General features: G+C 39.7%; 2 protein-coding genes across 2 annotated transcripts in view; both read right to left on the bottom strand.

Moving 5' to 3' along the window:
- LOC311038260 (GTPase IMAP family member 8-like) overlaps positions 1–16,596 on the bottom strand; it is a 487,341-nt gene extending 470,745 nt beyond the window's left edge. Inside the window, exon 1 of the mRNA XM_084047660.1 lies at positions 16,540–16,596. The gene's annotated coding sequence lies outside the window, so the exon portion shown is untranslated. The remainder of the gene's footprint in view (positions 1–16,539) is intronic.
- On the bottom strand, positions 6,905–12,794 carry LOC311038028 (GTPase IMAP family member 8-like; the record flags this gene model as incomplete). Its single annotated transcript, XM_084047323.1, has 4 exons — positions 6,905–7,083; positions 7,792–8,566; positions 10,537–10,652; positions 12,125–12,794. The coding sequence occupies 4 exons, from the start codon at positions 12,792–12,794 to the stop codon at positions 6,905–6,907; spliced, it is 1,740 nt and encodes a 579-aa protein (XP_083903449.1).
- Positions 16,597–18,461: the final 1,865 nt, after the last annotated feature.

Raw genomic sequence — 18,461 nt, 5'->3', positions numbered from 1 at the left:
ATACAGGGTAACAACCATCAATATAGTCCAGGGGACTTCCATCTGTACTTAATATTTTTTTTACTGAGAGAGGGACCGACATTTATAAAGAAATGACTAAACTTTTGAGCTATCTCGTGGGGGTCTGTATTGGTTTTCGTTGTTTTTTGTTGATATATTTTATTCATTATATTTCCGGTAGCTAAAATTGTCATCACACTGATTATTAATTTTGTCAAGGTGGGTACATTGAAAGATTGGGAAATGATCCGAAATGTCTGTGCACACAATACCTGCTTGGAGGACTTTATTCACTTCATTTGTTATGATGTTATCTATCAATGTAGCAGACTTGTCAGTCACTCTGGTTGGTTTGTGGATCACTGGATAAAAGTAGCTTGAATATAAGGTGTTTAGGAAATTGTGGGTACTGCCTCAAGCTCATAGTACCCAATAATAACTCCCCCTGGCCAAGCGTATGTTTTATATAAAAACATACAGATTACAGCTTTAGAGCAGCATATAGTTGTATTGTTGTGTAGTCTTGTACCTCTTTGACCACACTGGCAGGTATGGTGGCCTCACACACCACAGACTTCCCGCGGCCCAGAATCCAGTTCATGGCTGCAGGCTTCTTATCCGTACAGTAATTCCCACTGACTGATAGAACCTCCATGTCTGGGAAACGCTCCTTCAGTGTCGACACAGCCTTCTCCGTTCCCTGGAACACATACATTAAATACCATTCCACACGTTCAGCCTTTATTGTATTGGATATACAGACCCAACAGATCACATGTGACGGAAACACAAGATTCGGGGGATCATATCTTATAACATTATTAACATTAACTCTGGGCTCAGATTACAGCACTTTTAAAATATGAAACAATATGAAAATCTGGTAGCATCACAGTAATCTTTTCTCTTATAAGATCATCTTAAACATGCACTACAATCATTTAAAAATAATGGGGCATCATCATACACTTGTGTTCAAGTAGCACTTCACCCATTTTCAACCTTATCTTGATCATATAAACCAGTGGTTTGCAACCTTTTTCATGCCAAAGACCCCTAAATTGATATACATTTGGCCGCGGACCCCCATCTGAAAATGTTTTGTGTCAGGGACCCCCATCTGAAAAGATTTGTGATACAAATTCTACAAAATTCTTCAAACACTTTCAAGATTAAAAAAAAAAATCTAAATACTGTAGCAGATCTACAAGCTCGCAGCGCGGCACGAACCGACGCGCTGTGAGGTTGTATATCTGCTGTTTTTGAATAGCCAACGCATACAATATGGATTAAAGGGGTGAAAATGTATTAACACCTTTAGCTGGGGACCCCCTGGAACCCCCTCAAGGACCACTGGTGGTCCCCGGACCACTGGTTGAAAACCACTGACATAAACTGTTCCGTTGGGGACCCCCTGTATCCCTCTCAAGGACATTGAAAAACCACTGATGTAGAATGGGTGCAGTGCAGTTTGCTTTGTGAAAGGCCTGATTTATCCTGGGATGCACTGTGTCTCTCTGTGCATAACTGTAGTCCCCGGGTTTGATTGGCTCGGCAGCAGAATGGAAACAGGAATCTGACGTTTCTCGTTCAAATCTGCTGCCGAGCCAATCAAAACGAAGCTATGGGAAAATGAACCGGACCACAAAAAAACAGGACAGTTATGCACAATCTATAGCAGATCTACAAGCTTTCCTTAGAGAGTCTGTAGCAGATCTGCACGCTCACAGGCTTACCTTAGAGAACATGGTCATGCCTATGAGTTGGGAGGAGCCATCACATTTCCATGAGGTTCCGTCACATTTGGAACCGTTCCCGGAACTGGTTTATCACACTGTCAGAGCTGGTATGTGGACTTCACTTCTGATATACAATACTCAAAAGGACCTCCGTAACTCTGAGAGTGTCCAAATGGACCCTTACGGGTTCATTTGGTTCCATTTGTACACTCTCAGAGTTACAGACATAAGGGTCCATTTGGTTCAATTTGTACGCTCTCAGAGTTACAGTCATGTAAGGGTCCATTTGGTCCCACCGTTGTCTAATAGCACCACAGCAACGCACATTATATAAACAGTAATCAACTATGTAATTAGGTCTAATGATTATTAGACCTGTAGTATATTTCCATATGTTAGAATTAATATAGGATTGCAGGTCTACTTTGGGTTGCAGACAGAAGAGTGGATTCAGACCATTTGTGGGCTCCAGCCTGCCTGGCTGTGTGGGGGTAGGCTAAATTAGCATTGCCTTTTGTTTAACCTGGAGTCACAAGGTCTCCATCCTGGCACACCCGAATGGTAGATTAGCAAGTGGATCAAAGACTGATGTAAATCACCTTGTCACTGTACTATGTAATCTTGGTTCTTGTTTGTACATTATTCTGTATTGGATGTTGTTTGCTGTTTAGTCTTCCTGAATGTTTTATTTTTTCGTTCTGGTTGTATTCCAGTCGGTTGTCGTGGGGGGTGATTCTTTGTGTTTCCTTTGAAATATACGTTTTTGCGGAAGACCTTTAGAGTCTCCCGTGGGGGGTCTGTTGTATATTTCATAACATAACATACACATTTAAGCCATATGTTAGAATTACTATAGGATTACACTACTTTTGCAAGTAAAGTCATGTATAAATGATTTTACTACAGTCACAGACAGACACAGTCTAACCGTCTACACTCCTGGGCTATTGTTGTTCAAGAGGAAGCCTAGCCTGGCTATAGGTGTGAAGGGGGATTTACATCTTCTAAGAGACTTCACTCCCTTCCTCCAGGCACTTGCAAATCAAATTAGCCAATGTTCAAAGGACTTCAGAGCATGATCAACAGGTGGAGGCTTGACCCCCACCCCACATGAACCGTTTGCATTGTAATGAGTGTGAGCGACATTGTACTGTATAAGAGTGACTGTAAGTGACTAGTTAGTTAGTACTGTTGTCCCACGACGTGAGGCTGCAGGGAGCTTCGGCTCCCTGGCTCCTTCTGAAAGCTGTTTGTACTCTGTTTGTGCTATGAAATAAACTGGAAGAAGTAACCTCACTGCTGGAGTGACGTCTCATCCATTCTTCACCATTCATTCCCATCTCTGGAACATCAAACTATCTTTACAATATGGCGTTGTTGGCAACTTCAATAGTGCAGTAAACCTGTAAGTCTGTGGTTTTAAATATACCACATATGGCGTTTAAGTCGGCAGTCGCGTTGGTTTGGTTGTTTGGGGAGCGGGACGCCAATCTCCAGGAATGCTGAGCCAGGCGGCGAACGGACATGCGCGGACGGGGCCTTGCAGTGGATGGAAGGATCAAGTATCTTCCTGCGACGTGGGGGGGCCACTGCAAGGGTGACATCGGCACGACATGACGACAACTTTTCGAGGATCTACGGGGAGAGGCCCTCATCATGACCAGATCTAGGAGGCTGTACGACTCATCTGGCTGCACAACTTATCTTCTGCGATCGCTAAAGGAGCGCGTTGCGGTGCTGACGGCAGAGCGGGGAACCTGTGGATGGATGGGGTTCTCTCGTGGCGGGTAATGTTGTGAGGATGGACGGGAGACAGCGGGTGCCAGCAGAACGTAGAACCGGCGATGAGAGGTTCTTCATAGGGAGTGTGTTGACATTTTCTACGGTCGCAAGTAGAGCGTGCTGTTGTAAAAATTGCAGCTATCTGTTGGACAATCTGGAGACTGCACTGGGAAACCCGGCTGGGGCGAAAAAATGACATTGAGGGAGACTACAGAGAAACATTATCGAGCGGGACATTGTGCATACGGGACCTGAGGTTATATTTTTGTGATAATGGGGGATTTAACCTGTGGGGCGTTTGGCGGCCATGGTTGAAGTGTTGTGAGGATATTTTTTTACTTTCTGGTCTCTGGGGTTAACTGTGGATTTTTTTATTTTCGTTGAGTAGGCGGCTGAGATTGATGAAGAGATTGATGCGCTGATGTACCTTTGACTATTTGGGGTGAAAATAGCTGTTGTTTTATGTGTAAAATTTTTCCCAGAGTTTAAAGGACTAACAGGGGAATCTGCACGCTTATTGGCATCAGGGAATGAGTTTTCTGTCTATTTGTAAATCACCTTGTCACTGTACTATGTAATTTTGGTTCTTGTATGTGCATTATTCTGTATTGGATGTTGTTTGCTATTTAGTGTTCCTGAATGTTATATTTTTGTCCTGGTTGTGTTCCGGTCAGTTGCCATGGGGGGCGGTTCTTTGTGTTTCTTTGGAAATATACGTTTTTGCGGAAGACGTTTAAAGTCTCCCGTGGGGGGTCTGTAGTATATTTCCATATGTTAGAATTAATATAGGATTGCAGGTCTACTTTGGGCTGCAGACAGAAGAGTGGATTCAGACCATTTGTGGGCTCCAGCCTGCCTGGCTGTGTGGGGGTAGGCTAAATTAGCATTGCCTTTTGTTTAACCTGGAGTCACAAGGTCTCCATCCTGGCACACCCGAATGGTAGAATAGCAAGTGGATCAAAGACTGATGCAATCACCTCTCCAGATACAGACATTAACATTTTAAATGTACCTCCTCTTTTTGTATGTGGCCACATGCTATAAGATGGGGTGTTTTGTGACTGTGTGGGGAGTGCTAGTCTCAGAGGCCGGAGGGCCGACGGTGCATGGTTTTAATTGTAAAACACAGAAGGCTACATAAAAGATTACAGAGAGAATGGAAATATATATTTGTTGGACTGTCAACAAATCATCTTTTACATAAATTTAACACGATGGACATAAGTACAATGACAGTTACCAACAGCAACATGAATAACTGACTGAACAATGTAAACCTTCAGTCCAGAACTAAAAAGACAACCCAGTTCTACAGTGGATTCATTCATCATTCTATTTGATTGTATCAGGAGGAAGAATGGTACAAGTGTCATTTTTGCCACTTAAAATGTTAAATGTCTACCAGAATACAGAAGACGAATGTAAATGTAATGGACAATAAAGTGTTCTTATCTTATCTACCCTATCCTGGGGTCTGATCACATGGTCACAGCAATGAATGTGTGTGTTCATATTATAATACACATCAACTTATAGAAATGTGTTCATATTATAATACACATCAACTTATAGAAATGTGTTCATATTATAATACACATCAACTTATAGAAATGTGTTCATATTATAATAAACAGGAAAACACTTTCATTAGTGTTTAATAAAATCATTATTTATTTGCAATCAATGCAGATTTATCATCAATACATACACATATTTGTATCTGCAGGTGAACCTAATACACATTGACATAGAAATACATAAAACTGCATGAAGTTAACAACAATTAAACCAACCTCAGGTGAATTTGATCAAAGTTCATAAAAGAAAATAATGAAAATATTCTTGTTTCCCTGAAATTACAAGTTATGACAGAAATAAAAGACATTACACAACATCACAGTATTCATTTGATGATGCCTCACTTATACAGGTTGATGATTTTATTCAAGGTGAAAAAAATGTCACTTTATCACTGTGTTATATGACACAAACAGCAGTTTAAATGAATGTGAATTAATCACATGAAATAAACACTCCACATGTGTACAGACTAAGAGTAAGTAAATAATAAAGAACCAGGAAGGAAAAAAATACAAATATCACTGAGATCATTAATGATGAATAAATAATGTGAATAAACACATAAAATAAATCAATGTTCTGACAATGATCATGTATGATATATTGTCACTGTCAGGTGGAAACCTTGTATGTCTAAAACTGACTTTTCAATAAATGTAAAAAAATATATATAAATAAATAAATAACCTGTGTTCTAATGGATCCAATGTAGTTATTATTTAGTCAGAAGCCTTTGTTAATACTTTTGTTTTCTTTTTTCAAAAATAGCAAAAATAGCCAATCTACATGCTCACATCCAGTCACGTTGCAACTCGTTGTGACCTTGTAGATCTACTATTTTTGCTACTCTTGTGTGATATAGTATGATGAAATAGGGCATTCATTTACAAAAGATATACATAAAACGTTGAAAAATGGAGATACAAGATTGCTGCCTGACAACAATATAAAAGTAAGGTGAAAAAATCAGTATTAAAATGTGTGTGAGCTTCTCTCATCCGCGTCACATCCTGAAGAGGGCGCTATTGATCCAGGATGTGTCAAGTCTGTCTACAGATTAACCATTGCAGTGCCATACAAACATTAAGATGAAATATAATCATGATCCTGTTATGAGGCTATAATAGGGTTGCCTGTGTACATTAATGTTACATTTGTACTTTCACAGAGCAGTCATAATTTATGTTGACACAAATGGTTGCATTACACAAAGGCTGCTGTTCAAACAGACAACATGAGTTTGTTTTATCAATGATTTACAGGCTAAACTTAAACTGGATCACCTAATCTTTTTATCTGATTTAAAGAGGAGGATAATGTCCTGCTCATGTTTTTAACACACATTTTAGGAGATGTTTTATTTTCTTTGGTTATGAACTTGTTGCACATTTCTGTTATTATTTTGTCCCTTGTTTTGCTGTTTTACTGCTTTGGCCTAATCTTAGTCAGGTGTCACTTGTAAATGAGGTCTAGAACCTCAATGTGACTTCCTGGATAGAAGTTTACTGATTTAAACATCAATATTGTGACACGATTTGTATTTTTGTTTTGTTTTGTTATGAATGATTTCATCATTGCATTACTTTATTTTCAGTCTCTTTTTTGTCTGTGAAGAGAGACAGTCATGTCTTTCAAGTTCAAAACAACTTGAATAATTACTTAGTAATTAATTCCATAATGATTAAGTACATTTTGAGCTACTTTTAATGCATTTTTATGAAATTGTTGGCAGTTATATTGTTACATTTCATCATGATTTGATAATTGGTTTACTTATTTGTATTATTCATCTGATTCTGATTTCAAATATATGAATCATCTTCATCTCTCACACTCATCACATCAAGCTGGCTGGCAACTTCACTTTCATATCCTGAAGAGGATGCTATTGGTCCAGCATGTCTCTTCAGCAGCCAATCATAAACCTTGTCAGGTGACCAGCAGTATGAACTTCCTGCTTCAGATGGTGTTCCACCACTCACTGCAATACAAGAAAACACACAACACTATACTTAGTATTGTGTGTGTGTGTGTGTGTGTGTGTGTGTGTGTGTGTGTGTGTGTGTGTGTGTGTGTGTGTGTGTGTGTGTGTGTGTAACACGTGAGGTGATCTGTCCCTTCACCCATGATTGTTGTCCGCTGTGTTTGACAAGTATGCCAACTTTTGTTTTGTATGTAACAATGCTCTGCCTTACATGCACTTTGCACTTTTTCCCTTTATCTGACTGCACTGGGCAGTGTTTATGTCCTTTGTACATCTTGTACTTCTGTTTATGTGGACATAAATACATATTTCATGTGTGTGTGTGTGTGTGTGTGTGTGTGTGTGTGTGTGTGTGTGTGTGTGTGTGTGTGTGTGTGTGTGTGTGTGTGTGTGTGTGTGTGTGTGTGTGTGTGTGTGTGCGCGTGCGTGCGTGCGTGCGTGTGTGTGATTGAATTGGTGAATGTAACAAGTTCCTAACTTAAGTGTTTGTAAGTGTGTTTGTAATTCCATAAGGAGGTCATTTAGTGTATATGCAATATTACTGAAAGGAATCTTTAATAGAGTCTAGGTCACTATTTTTCAAGTGTCTTTTTATTTAGAGTTTATATGATGAAGTAATGTTACATTTAGAAAAGTCACTGTAAAAAAGCAATCAAATTGAAATGTTATGTTCATTGTTATCAGATACATTACATTGATACTCACTGCTTGGAAGAAGGTGCTCTTTGCTGTTCCTTCTCTTGACAGCTGGCAGGGTTGGTTCTTCTGGCTCCTTCACCACAAACTTCAACACCTTCTCTATCATCTCCTCCTCTCTCCTCCTCCCTTCCTCCTCTCTCCTCCTCCCTTCCTCCTCTCTCCTCCTCCATTCCTCCTCTCTCTTCTCCCATTCTTCTTCCAGGCTGTTCCATTCTTCATCTGTTAATGTTTTCTTTCCTTTCAGTCTTTCAAACAGAGTCATCTGTCTTGTCTCATGTCTGAGGTGTCCTGTGTCTCTGACAGACCTGTCTTCTCTTGAGTCTGAAGGTCCAAAGTGTCCTCTGTTCCTCGTCACCATGTCTTCTACTTTCTCCATCAGCTCTTTTACTTCTGAGATGTCCCGCTTGGAGAAGTCTAGAACATGATACCTGTATCCACATTTCTCTAGGATTCTCCTCAGAGGTTCTCCTTCAGACTCTATGTATTCCTCAACACGTCTCCCTCGCAGCCAGTATCCCACTGTGAACAGAACCAGAGTGTGTCTCCAGACTCTCTCCCCCAGCAGCTCCATGTGCTCCACTGATCTCCTGTCAGCTTCAGAGAAACTGGAACAGACAGGAACATTCAACAGGACAGCGTGGGGTCCAGGAGAACACAGAGTCACACCATGTAGAAGGACATCTTTGATCTGTGATGGAGGTGTAGTCGACCAGTCTGGACAGATCACCACACTGACATTTCTGTCAGCAACTCGTCTCTGTTGTCTGACACATTCTTCAGTCTGTAAAATTAGTTTAGTTATAATAATCAATACATGTGTTTTAAGCTAAATCATAATTTAAACAACATTTCTGTCCTAAATAAAGCCCCCCTCCAAACTTTGTCTAATAGCACCACAGTAACAGGAATTATATAAACTGTATTGATCTATATAGAATTATTAAAACTAACTATATCTGAAGATGGTTAATAATTATGACCAGTGTAGAGCTACAATATGGAAGTAAGACCACGGACAGGGACGTGCAGAGTGTTAGAGCAGTGTTTGTCAACGCTGGCAATAGGACCTTTTTTGGGCCGTGAGTCTATGCTGGGCGTGCCGAATGAAAAAGAAAGAAATCAATCCCTCCCCCCCAGAACAATAGATACGTCATGGGCTGCTGCTGCCTTAAGCCATTGCTCATCGTCCGTCGCGGACACACATCCAGTGAATCGACCCTCGCACATATATATGCAAATGTTTGGCTTTATCTTCACAGGGCCATCACCTGTACTCGCCTGGCAGGTACTCAGGGGTGAAAGTGGGTCGGAACGAGCCGATACGACACTGACCCAAGTTTATGTATTTGTAGGCCAAAGATTTATATATTTGTAATGGTCAAGGTGTCTTTATACCTGCCCAATAATCTCGCGCTCTCTCTTTCTGTGTGTGTGTGTGTGTGTGTGTGTGTGTGTGTGTGTGTGTGTGTGTGTGTGGGTATATATATATATATATATATATATATATATATATATATATATATATATATATATATATATATATATACACACACCGTATGCCAGGTGTGCCTTAGTACCAAAAAGGTTGACAAACACTGTGTTAGAGGGATTGAAAAGGGCATTTTTGGCCGGAATTTAGTTTTGAAATTTCTAAACCAAAAATAGCAGATCTACAAGCTCACAACGCTGCGCAGCGCGACGCGTTGTGAGATTTTACATTGGCTATTTTCAGTGCGCGACACAGCATTCAATGTAGTATTGTAAAGCCTTTACTGGAGATGCGGAATACGGCATCGACATCTGCATACACAGAGGACAATTCTTTGAACATAAAATGCTTGCATTCCAATGCTTGGACGCTGTGGGCGCTGGGGGCGTGTCTTCTCCGCGTCACCAGCGCCCATACCCTAGTGGGGTTGGCGAAAGGGCCTTTCTGTGTGGAGTTTGCATGGTCTCCCTGTGTCTCCTAGGGTAGTTAATGCCCTCATTAAAACATGTAGTAATCCTGGTCACTATACTGCCTCCCCCTGGTCAGCCGGGGCGCCTTATGGAGGGGAAAGGAACTGGTTGGAATAATGTGTTCCTTCCACACGCTACGTCCTACCAGGGAAACTCCCCCCTGTCAGGTGACAAGAAGGTCAGTTGGCTCTCATGCATTGAAGGAGGCATGGGCTCGGCCCTGGGCTCCCTAGGCTGTGGGGGGAGTGTAGTGCCCAGGATCACTTAGAGAATTGGCACCGGGTGACAAAAGGGTTACAAAATTGTGGGATAAAAATGTACATAAAAAAAAAAATGCTTGCGTTCAAGTTCAAGGGAGTTTGGAAAAGGCAATTATCTTGAATGCTGCCTTTGAGTACGGCATGGAGAGAGAGAGGGTGTTTATTTCACCATAGTAAAAGCTGAATGCATGGTCTGGAGAGGACACTTTTTAAAGGAGGGTAAAATGTTGGATCACAGTGAGATTTAAAAGTAAAACACAGAAGGCTGCATGAAAGATTACAGAGCGAATGAAAATATATATTTGTTGGACTGTCTGCAAATCCACCAATCAGCTTTCAACCACTTAATATAAATCAAACATGATGGACAGTTACCAATAGCAACATTAATAATAAAGACTAATAAAGAATAACTATAGACTGAACAATATAAACCTTCAGCCCAGCGTGCGTGCGTGCGTCTGAGTTATTTGATCTGTTTATTACTTTGAGGTCATTCATTATAACATGAAGTTCATGTAATATTACTCACCTCCCAGTATGGAAACACATCCTTCTCCTGCAGTATGACATCTCCAGCCAATCTCCTCGTACGCAGGCCTCCTCCAATCAACATCAGCTTTACATCTGGTAGACTCTGATGTTCTCCTGACACACAAACTCTACATTAGTTCACTATTTCACTATTTAGGTCTGGATTCAGAGATTAAGCTACAGTATATTCATTATTATTAACAATTCTGGCTGATCACAGAACAGTATAACTAACGTACTGCTCACATGGCATTATATTGTATGTTCTCATGTGATCAATTATGTAAATGTGTTGATAATTAAGTAATTAATGCCTGGAATATGTACATTGTTTTGTCATTAAATCATAACAGTTATAACATCAAGCTTTAATTTTACAGCAGCCTTCATTGCTGCTGTCGGGCAGAAACCTTATATCTCAATATTTCAGCTTGTTCATGTATTTTTCCATAAATAAATCCTACTTCATCATACAAGAGTGTTGCACACAAGTACCAAAACTAGCCGCTCTAAACGCACAGAGTCTTATCTTATCATGTTCTGAGCTTGTAAAGGTAGGTGTCGCCCATTATTGACAGACACGGGTACTCACTATCAGCACAACTACACAACACCTACACAACTACACAGTGGTGGTGTCAGGTTAGTCATTATGGGTGGCCCGATATAAACACACAGATATTTAATCTCCATATACCTATCTATACCAGGTGTTATGCCCGGTTTGCAGACTAATGATTAATGATTATGATTGATAACTAATGATTAATGCCTGACCATGTGACTTTTGCTACACTATGACCTTTTTACCCCTTTATGTACTTGGCCATCCTAGCCTCCTAATTCATTATTGTTTTTAGCTTGTTTATATTTATATAACTTAAAGGTAGGGTAAGTGATTTGCAATTATTCAAATAATTGAAAAATGGGTCTATATTGTGATAGTATTCATTGCTATAGAGTGTTTGTTCAGTAAAAGGAGTCTCCCATGTCTCTCCAGCTCTTTATTAAACAGAAAATGCATTTTCAGTGCTCTCTCCTGATTGGCTTAAATGTTGTCACCTACCTGAAAATGTACTATATTGTGTTTAATAAAGAGCTGGAGAAAAACAAACGCTCTGTAGCAATGATTACTATCAGAATATCACTCACCTTACCTTTAATAATTTTTTCGCACTAAAAGGCGGTGTGAGCTTATAGATCGACTATTTTCACAATATTTGCCTCTTTCTTATGTCATGATTGACAATTTAGTCAATTTGGTATTAAAAAGGTTTTAAAAGTCATTCATTTGTCACTTTAGAAATGTGCAGATACCCTGTATACACTTATACTGTATGTTGGTTTGTTTACTGTTGAGTGAGAAAACAATGTTGCACATTCAGCTGATCATCTGGGGACCCCCAACATAATTTGGGGACCCCCCTGGGGGTCCTGGCCCCCAGTTTAGGAACCACTGCTCCGATCTACAAGTGATGTATTATTGTTATTTTATCAGTTTAGTAATGTACCAGCCAGACTGCCTTACTGACTGACTAATTGATTGATTAATTGATTAATTGATTGATTCATTTTATACAAATAACCTTCAAATAGAGCTTTCAGAACCGTTTTCTGTCTGTGTGTCTTGGTCATCAATGCCTCTATGTTCTTCTTCCTCTCTGACAACTTCTCTGCAACATCTCCATCAACTTCATAGTGTCCACCTCTGTTTCCTACCACCATCTGGTCTATCTTCTCCAGCAGCTGTGTGACCTGAGTGTCATCTCTCTTCTCATTGTTGAAGACATGATACCTGTTCCCACATTTGTCAACAAGCCAGCGGAGGTCTTCCCCTCCAGCCTCAATGTGCTGCTCAATGCTTCTGTCTCCCAGACGGTCTCCATGGGTGAACAGTACTATAGTGTGACTCCACACGCTCTGTGACAGAAGTGACATGTGTTCCTCTACTGCTACTCTCTGTTCTTTGGTGAATGCTTTATGAAGAGGAACCGTCAGAAGAGCAACATGTGGTCCAGGAGGACAGAGACACACACTCTTCTGGATCTCCAGTTTGTCCATCTCTGGAGTCATCTGTAGTGTATTGTAGTAGATCCAGCCTGGTGAGTCCACCACTGTCAAATGTCTCCCTGCTACTTCACCATGTCTTACACACTGCCCTCCAGCTTTAAAAACCTTTCCTCCCAGAAAGGTGTTTCCTGCTGAACTCTTTCCAGACAAGAACTCTCCCAACAACACAATCCTGAGGTAAGCCATTCCTGTCAGAGAAAATATTGTTTAGTCACGATAACAACAACAACAACAATAATAATAATAATTAAAGCTGCAAGCAGTGATGACCAGGCTCTCGCACTTCTGTCCACGTTAGGGGCAAATATCGACCAATCAGAACAGGGAGCAGAGCTTAAAGTAACTCTAAAGGTTGTAACACACAGCAAGCGGTCTACGCGGGCGGTCCAATCCAACGGCAAAACAGAGAAAATATGAAATGTTGACCAATCAGAATATGGGGCGGGGCTAAGTAGTTCCAAGGACTCTCAATCGAATCAAGTGACGTGAGTCGCGTCACGTGTAAGTCACACTTGTAAGGACCCCCCCCCCCCCTTCCCATGCAAGACTTGTTTAAAAAATATCCAGAAATGTCACATTTCGGCAACATTTTTGAACAGATCTACCAGCTCACAATGATTTTGATATTACATAAACTCATTGTGCTGCAGGACCCCCAAGGAACCTCACTTTGAGAACCACCTCTACCATACTACAGCAATTAATACTGTATATACGGGTATATTACTGTGAAAAAACATAACGTTGCATATTACTAGTAGTAATACTCTAATTTCTGCTTCCTCCATCCTCCAGCTTAGTCGTGTTATAGTGAAACTGGTGACCTATTGAAATATGTGTCCAACGTGTGGACTTAGGTCTTGGCCTAAATACCACAGTTATTACTTTTTTTATAAACAAACAGCAGTGATTTATTTTATTTATTCATTTACATGCAGTGATGAGCTGTGGATTTTTGAGCTAGGGGGGCTCTATTTAATGATGTCACGTGTGTCCAATCAGCTCAGTGCTATAGTTGAAATACTGTATTCAACATGTGATTTTTAATGATGTCTTATTATTTAGTTGCATTGTTAATTTGTTGTTTTTATTTTTGTTTCAATTCATTTTTATTTTATTTTCCTTTTAGTTTTATATAAAATCCCTTTACATAGACTCACCCACACATAAGTAGCCTACTTAAAGCCTACTAAAATGACTTATTTTCTATCAATTGCACACCCCATGAAGCCTTGAATTCATGGATTTATTTTTGTTTTTGTGGCATTCCTAAGCCAATAATTTGATGACCGGGTGTGTATCCGCTAGGAGACACAAATAATCTACTTTGTGTCTCCTACCGGATACATTAGCCGGTAGGAGACGGGAATCAAATTATTGGCTTAGGAATGCCACAAAAACAAAAATAAATCCATGGATTCATCTCTTCATGGGGTGTGCAATTTTTTTTTTTAAGACTTACATTAATTGCTTTCAAAACAGTGGTTTTAAAACAATCATATGAACAGTCATAAGAACCTGCAACAACGGACAGGGATAACTTTGTGAGTGTCTGGTAGGCTCCAGCTCTTGTTCTTGGGCCCTCTGCTAAGCGATTAACCCTTTCAGTCCAGAGACTAGTGTCTCTCATTGTGAGAGGAATGTACACACATTCAATTCAAGTCCATGGCTTTTCTCGAGTAGCCTAATGTTATGCAAAGCAGCCAGGTTGAGGCAATTGTTTAAGGTGTTAAGGAAGGACGGCTCGCCGCTGACGGTGCACGCTCGCTCGTGCATGTAGAGCTCCAGCCCCCATAGCTAAGGGGGCCGCCCCTGTGAGCCCCCCCCCCCCTACAGCTCATCCCTGTTTACATGTAATTATATTTATTATTATTATTTTGGTTCAGAAATGTTATGGCCTGGCTATAGGAAACTGTTCCAGAGTCCGCTGGTTTGAGACCTGATGATCTTGCACTGGTGAACAGTCCATTGTACAATACAGTAATCTGTACTTCCATCACTTATACTGTATCTGATTTTATTACTAATATTGTTGCTGTTAGGCAGAAACCTTGTACTGTATATCTGCATATTTCAACTAAGTTTCCTTTTTATGCCCTTCCTCATGATACAAGATGATGCACATCATGCAAAAGTAGCGAAAATATCTAATCTATACAAGCTCACAAAGCATTGCATTGTGACACGTTGTGAGCTTGTAGATCTGATATTTTAGCCACATTTGACAAACCTTAAAGTGGTGACATCTGCCTGTGGGTTTTAAAATTATTAAACGACTTGTGACTAAATAATAATTACATTGGATCCATTGGAACACAGGTTCTGTTTTTTTTTTTACATACAAGACAACAGATCAACAATAATATAGTCAGATCAGTGCTTACCTTATTAGTGTCTACAGAGTTAGCCTTTGAAGAAACAAGTCCAGACCTATAAGCTTCGTCCTCCAGTGTCAACATGTACGACTGACAAGTGATTCCTGTAAATGAAGAACATTGTGTAATCATTAACCTGCTGTGAGGAATGATTCTGGATTAAAGTCCACAGACTTTGTTTTATATCAGAGAGCTGGAGAGAAGCTGATATCACAAAACCATGCTGCACTTAAAAAGAGAAGCGCATTCATCCTGCATTTGGATTGTATGCTTATTTTTATTTACATTTACTGATCACAACATACAAAACAATATAATATAAAGAACAACGTTCTAAAAAAGCATCACAAATGCAGATGAATAAGGGCTACGCAAAGCATGTACAGTTCTTATGTAATGGATATGTAACCAAATGGTACTTTTGACCTGACTAAGCCAGTTGGATTTGCACCAACAACCATTTAAGGCTTTAACTTTAAAAACACAGGTTTGTAAAACAGAGCTTACAAACTGGTTTGGGAGGCTTAGTGAAGACACCTAATTGACAAAATATAACATTTATTTCATATTAAATATAGATACAGATTATGCCACTGCTATAAAATATACAATAAGGCAGTCCTCAACACCATAGAACACATTTTTTCTCTATGCATCATGAGCAGGTAAGGCACACCACATCAAAAGGAGTTTTAGTTTCACTGCAACAAAACACACAATTAGTTGCACTACTCTTAAAGCCTACATGGTATCACAGTGGAGAGGAGCTCAGGCCGTACAGTGGATTAAAACATTACAAAATAAAATACTTCAATACAGACTTAACATTACGTGCACGTAATAAAACCAGGGTGAGCAGAGGGAAGCGCAACTTAAGCAGAAACCTGCCTCAAACAGGAGTAACTCCTGTGTGCAGTGCACGTACATGTGTTACATCATTAATCAGTGAAGCTCAAATCAGGTAACCTTACTTCACTTGAGAATTATTATATACATTAAAAACATATTGTGGCGCTGGAGCACACTCTACTAACCCATGACCAAAAATCTGTTTTCTGTTTTAGTAGATTTGACTTCCATCTCCTTTTTCCTTTCCAACATAAGTAAAAAGTGGTTCATCTTACTCCGTTCTCCCCTACTTTTACTTCTTCTCCACTACATCTCAGAGGCAAATATTGTACTTTTACTCCACTACAATTATTTGAAAACGTTAGTTACTTTGTAGAGTTTGATTATTATTACAAAACATACCACTTCAGCCCTATATCGGCCATTTGAAAATAGCCGATTTACAAACTCACAATGTTGTGTGCTTGTAAATCTGCTATTTTCAAAAGATTTGCATACATTTGAATACTTGAAATGGGACATTTTGTATAATGAGTACTTTTACTTTTGGTACATTACAGTACATTTTGATGCAAATACTTTTATACTTTGACTCAAGTACATTTTGAATTCCGGACTTTTACTTAACCGAGTATTTCTACATTACAGTATTGATACTTTTAAAAATATATATAAAATATATGTAGTATTGGAAGCTTAGTGCTTACCTTATTACTGTCTACAGAGTTTGTCTTTGAAGAAACAAAAGTCCAGACTCTAAGCGTGGTCAACATGGAGGACTGAGAAGTGGTTCCTGTAAATGAAGAGAACACTCCTCTTTCTGACTGCTGCTCTGAAGGAGCACGTACGTCACAGCATGTCAGAACGCTTGGTCTCTGTTCACCCGTTTACTGTGAGCAACTGGTGGGGAGAGGCAACAACATGTGCATGTCAAACTTTGCATGGAATAAATTACACTCCAGCTCTTTATGTTATGAAAAAAGAGCGGAGGAACAACAACATAAAGTTGCTCAACCAGTCCAACAGGAGGGAAGAGCAACGTCACATGCACACATCTTAACCACAAGCATAGTTTATCCCCCAGAGGAGAGTGTTGTTGTTCAAACAAGGTGTTACTAAGAAAATGAGAGAATGAAAGAAGATATCTCAACAGTACATTATGTTGTCAATTATCTGTATTTTGATAAACTTCATATACAAGAAAATGTCGCTGTCCGGCAGAAACCAACTCAATTTTTCAGATTTAAAAATGTCTTCATAAATCAATGCTATTTAACACCCTTTACGTCTGTGTGTTGGTTAAAACAATATCGAACCAATGAAAAGTATTAGAAAGCGCTTCTGTTAAAACTGTCACCCAAACCAGCTAACTCCACTCATTCAATTGATCATTACAAATAAAATAAAAATGCACTGAAAATGCCCACAGCCCACCCATCAGATGGGTGGGCCACGAACACTTTTTGAGACTTTCAAGTGGGCCCTGATCCAGAAAAGGTTGAGAAACACTGCTATAAATTAAATTAAAATAGAAAAATAAACAAGGCCATGTTAATAGAGTTGAAATAACCGGTACCTGAAACATCCAATTTTAACCCATTAAGACCGGTAAAGAATCTGTGTCCTTTTTAAATTTCTTTGGGCTATTAAAACAAAAATCACACCCTGTGTGAAGGAAGCGGTGCCTGTGTGTGTGTGTGTGTGTGTGTGTGTGTGTGTGTGTGTGTGTGTGTGTGTGTGTGTGTGTGTGTGTGTGTGTGTGTGCGTGTGTGTGCGTGTGCGTGTGTGCGCGTGTGTGTATGCGTGTGCACGTGTACAGTCCTGGCTTGCACGTGTGCAGTGTTGGCTTGTGTGTGTGTGCATGTCTTTAAGTGGCGCATGTGTTGCAACGGGGCGCCTCGCAGGTCTGCATGTTACTGTGGTGTCTAGAATTGAAGGCCATAGGAGATATGACATATACTGATACAGGTAACAGCTGTGAAACATACTGGAGATGCAATCGCCGGTCAAAGGGTGTGTCACACTGTTTTACATAGGGTAAAAAGGGCCCTACCACTTACACAGGAAGGAATAATAAAGAACAGTAGAGTCAATTTAAATATAGAGGCAATAGGATTGTAAATGCCTTTTGTTATAAAACAGATGCTTCCTTTGAAGCTTAGAACCCCAGCGGGTTTGGAATGTGATCCTTTGTCTGTCCCTTGAGTCCTGAGTTCAGAGGACAGCTGATGGGGGAGACAATCTCACCTGTTTAAGAAGTATTTCAGTCCCACAGTTAACCTTGCTAAAATAAGAGTGCAAATGATTCTAACTGTGAAGATATTTTGGTATAAAACCCAAAACCTGTTGCACACACCTAAGATACATTACAACGAGTATTTCTACTTTTATTGCTTTAATAAAGACTGGATCACCAAGCAAAGAATGAATGAGGTTTATACACTAAGATAATAACCATTGAACGATCTTTAAAAGTTTCCTTTCATAGAATTGTATTTTAGCCTAGAGGGATAGATGTCCATTGGCATGAAAGCTTCAAAATTAACCTGTATTTTAAATAGAACTGTATGAGAGTAACTTTAGATTGCAATGGTTTAATGAAATAATTACTTATTGTAATGTGTGAGAA

Source organism: Gymnoscopelus microlampas (assembly GCF_963454915.1).
Source record: "Gymnoscopelus microlampas genome assembly, chromosome: 21".
NCBI classification, from domain to species: Eukaryota; Metazoa; Chordata; class Actinopteri; order Myctophiformes; family Myctophidae; genus Gymnoscopelus; species Gymnoscopelus microlampas.
This window is presented reverse-complemented; position numbering and strand designations above follow the sequence as displayed.